Genomic DNA, 2,494 nt, shown 5'->3' with positions numbered 1-2,494 from the left:
TTCCCTCTGTGCCAGGGCAGGGCAGGGCCGGGTGAGACAGGGCAGGGAGGGCCGGGAAAGGGCAAGGACAGTGGGGACTGGGCAGGGACAGTGGGGACAGGCTGCCACCCTGGGCGTTGAGGGGCTGGGCTGGTCCTCACCCCTGCATCCCACTGGAGAAGGAACCAGACAAGAGCATCCCTGCCTTCCCCCTCCATTCTTGCCTTCACCCTCCATCCCTGCCTTCACCCCCCATCCCTGCCTTCCTCCCCGTCCCCTGCAGCCCCTCACCCCCACCCTGTCACCCCGACCTGTTCTCTGCAAGCCGCTCCGTCTTACTACCCGCCTCGCGCCGCGGCTCTCTCTGGGGCCTCTCCGCTCCTCCTGCAGCCGCCGCCCTCCTCATCCCTCCGCCGTGCCCAGCCTCCCTCCGGCTCTGCTTCCTCGCCGCCCGCTCTCCTGCGCCCGCCTGCGGGAAGAGGGCCCTCAGCACTGCAGGGGACCGGGCCCGCGGGCCCAAGGGGCGCAGCCCACCCAGCCGCTCCTGCTCCTTCCTCGCTCCCGGCGCGGTTCCCGCTGCCTCACGCTCCCGCTGCTCCCGCGGCCTGGTCTCCGCTTCTCCGCCAGGCAAGCGGGCGGCTCCTTCTCGGTCCGTTGGGCCGGCGGGGGGTTCTAGGCTGGGGGGGCTTGCCGGCACCGGGGCGGGGGGCTGGCATGGGGCTGGGGCGGGGCTGCCAAGGGTGCGGGCAGAGTAGGGCTGCCCTCTGGGCTCCCCGTCCCCGCTGCCCCACGGGGCCCCCCCGTACCCACCTGACCCCGTCGGCTCTGCGGGCACCTTGGGGGGCTCGGAAGGGCTGGGGGCGCCGGGCCCCCGCTCCTCCTTCCTTCCTCTCCGTGCCTTTCGCCGGCCCCTCTTGCTCCCCCGCTCCCTCCCGCCGCCCTTGGCCCGCACTTGGGGAGGGTGGGCGCTGCGGGGCAGGGGAGGCTTGATGGGGAGAGCCTGAGGGGCCGGGCTGGGGGACCGCTGGGCGGGCTTTGGGGGTGGCAGGGGACGAGGGACGGTTCTTGGGGGTTGCAGGGGATGAGGGACGGTTCTTGGGGGTGGCAGGTGACGAGGGACGGTTCTTGGGGCCCGGGCTGCAAACAGAGCAGGAGATGGTGTTACTGGGGCTGGGACAGGCCCCGGGGGGGTCAGGGGGCCAGGCAGCCTCGGTGGGGGGGTCCCTACCTGCTGTCGGCCGCAGGCAGGAGCCGGGGCTGTGCCGCCGGCAGCGACTGCCGCTTCTTGAGGCTGCGCTCGCGGGACAGGGCGCTGCGCTCCTTGGCGTTCTCCCGGTCCTTCTCCTTCTTCTCCTTCTTCTTCTGCTCCAGAGAGGGACAGACAGAGACAGAGACCATGTCAGCCCCAGGTGCTCGGCTCAGCCGGGAGCTGAGCCCCCGTGACCCCCGGGGTCCCCGCAGAGGTGGCACTCACGGGCGAGGGCTCGGCTCCGTGCGGCGCCGGCGTCACATCGGGGCTGGCGGGGTTGCCGCCTTCCGCCCGCGCCCAGCCCACCGCGTTGCGGCCAGCCGGTGGTTTGGCAGGGGCTGAGGGGGCTGGCGGAGGCCGAGCCGGAAGGGCACACGGGCACTGGGGAAGGAGTGACCACAGTCAGGACAGAGCCGGCACCAACACCAGCTCCCCGCTGGCCCCAGACTCCCTCGTCCCACTCCCCTGTCTGTGCCAGGACCTGCATGTCCTGTCCCCTCCGGTGCTCACCCTGCTCCTTGCCGTTCCCAGCCAGCGTCACGGCGCTCCGGCTGCGCGCCAGGAAGGACAGGGTGGGCGTCATCAGCCGGTCCACGATGCTGCTCTCCCACGGGCTCAGCTGCAAGCTCCGGTCTGGGGAGGGAGAGGGGCCATCAGTGCACCCTGAGCCCCCAGACGCATCCCAGCCCCACGGCCTCCGCTGCGAGGGAACAGCCGTGCGGCTGCAGCAAGGCCGGGGCATGTGTGTGGTTCCAGGAGTGCCCGGAGCTCAGCTGTGTTGGGGAGGGGTCCCCACGGCAGCTGGGCATCCGTGGGACGGCGCTGTGGCAGGACGACGATGGTGCCCCTGTGTCCTGCAGACACCCCAGTCACCACGTACCCACAGGACCACGTGCCACTCTGGTGACTCCAGCCCCTCCACTGTGCCCTCTCCTTGTGCTCGGCGATGGTGTGCACCCCCCATGCCCCTGCCCTGTGTGACCGAAGCCTTGGCACGTGCCAGCTGCTGTGGGGACACCGCAGTGTGCCCTCACCCCACGGGAGCTGTGCCGAATCACCGAGTGTGCCGCAGGAGCCAGGCCAGGCTCACGGCACCCAAGGAATCTCCAGCCACACTACTGGCTCAGCTGGGCACAGGGCTGTCCTGGCTGCCCTCCAGTGCCTGTCACCAGCACCAAACACCCCACGGCGCACGGGAGGGGAGAGCACAGAGCCAGGGGTGCCACAGGGGGACAGGGTGGCAGGTCTGGCAGCGGCCCAGGGAGA

General features: G+C 71.5%; 1 protein-coding gene across 1 annotated transcript; it reads right to left on the bottom strand.

The window, feature by feature from the left end:
- Nucleotides 1-280: 280 nt before the first annotated feature.
- On the bottom strand, nucleotides 281-2,234 carry LOC115307575 (MAP7 domain-containing protein 1-like; the record flags this gene model as incomplete). Its single annotated transcript, XM_029960780.1, is given in 8 exon segments — nucleotides 281-699; nucleotides 790-967; nucleotides 969-1,116; nucleotides 1,208-1,341; nucleotides 1,454-1,534; nucleotides 1,536-1,609; nucleotides 1,739-1,861; nucleotides 2,109-2,234. Coding segments are annotated over 8 exon segments (1,283 nt in total), but the record flags the coding sequence as incomplete, so codon positions are not given.
- Nucleotides 2,235-2,494: the final 260 nt, after the last annotated feature.

Source organism: Manacus vitellinus, unplaced genomic scaffold (assembly GCF_001715985.3).
Source record: "Manacus vitellinus isolate BGI_N305 unplaced genomic scaffold, ASM171598v3 ctg7180002217322_pilon, whole genome shotgun sequence".
In the NCBI taxonomy this organism is placed as follows: domain Eukaryota; kingdom Metazoa; phylum Chordata; class Aves; order Passeriformes; family Pipridae; genus Manacus; species Manacus vitellinus.
This window is presented reverse-complemented; position numbering and strand designations above follow the sequence as displayed.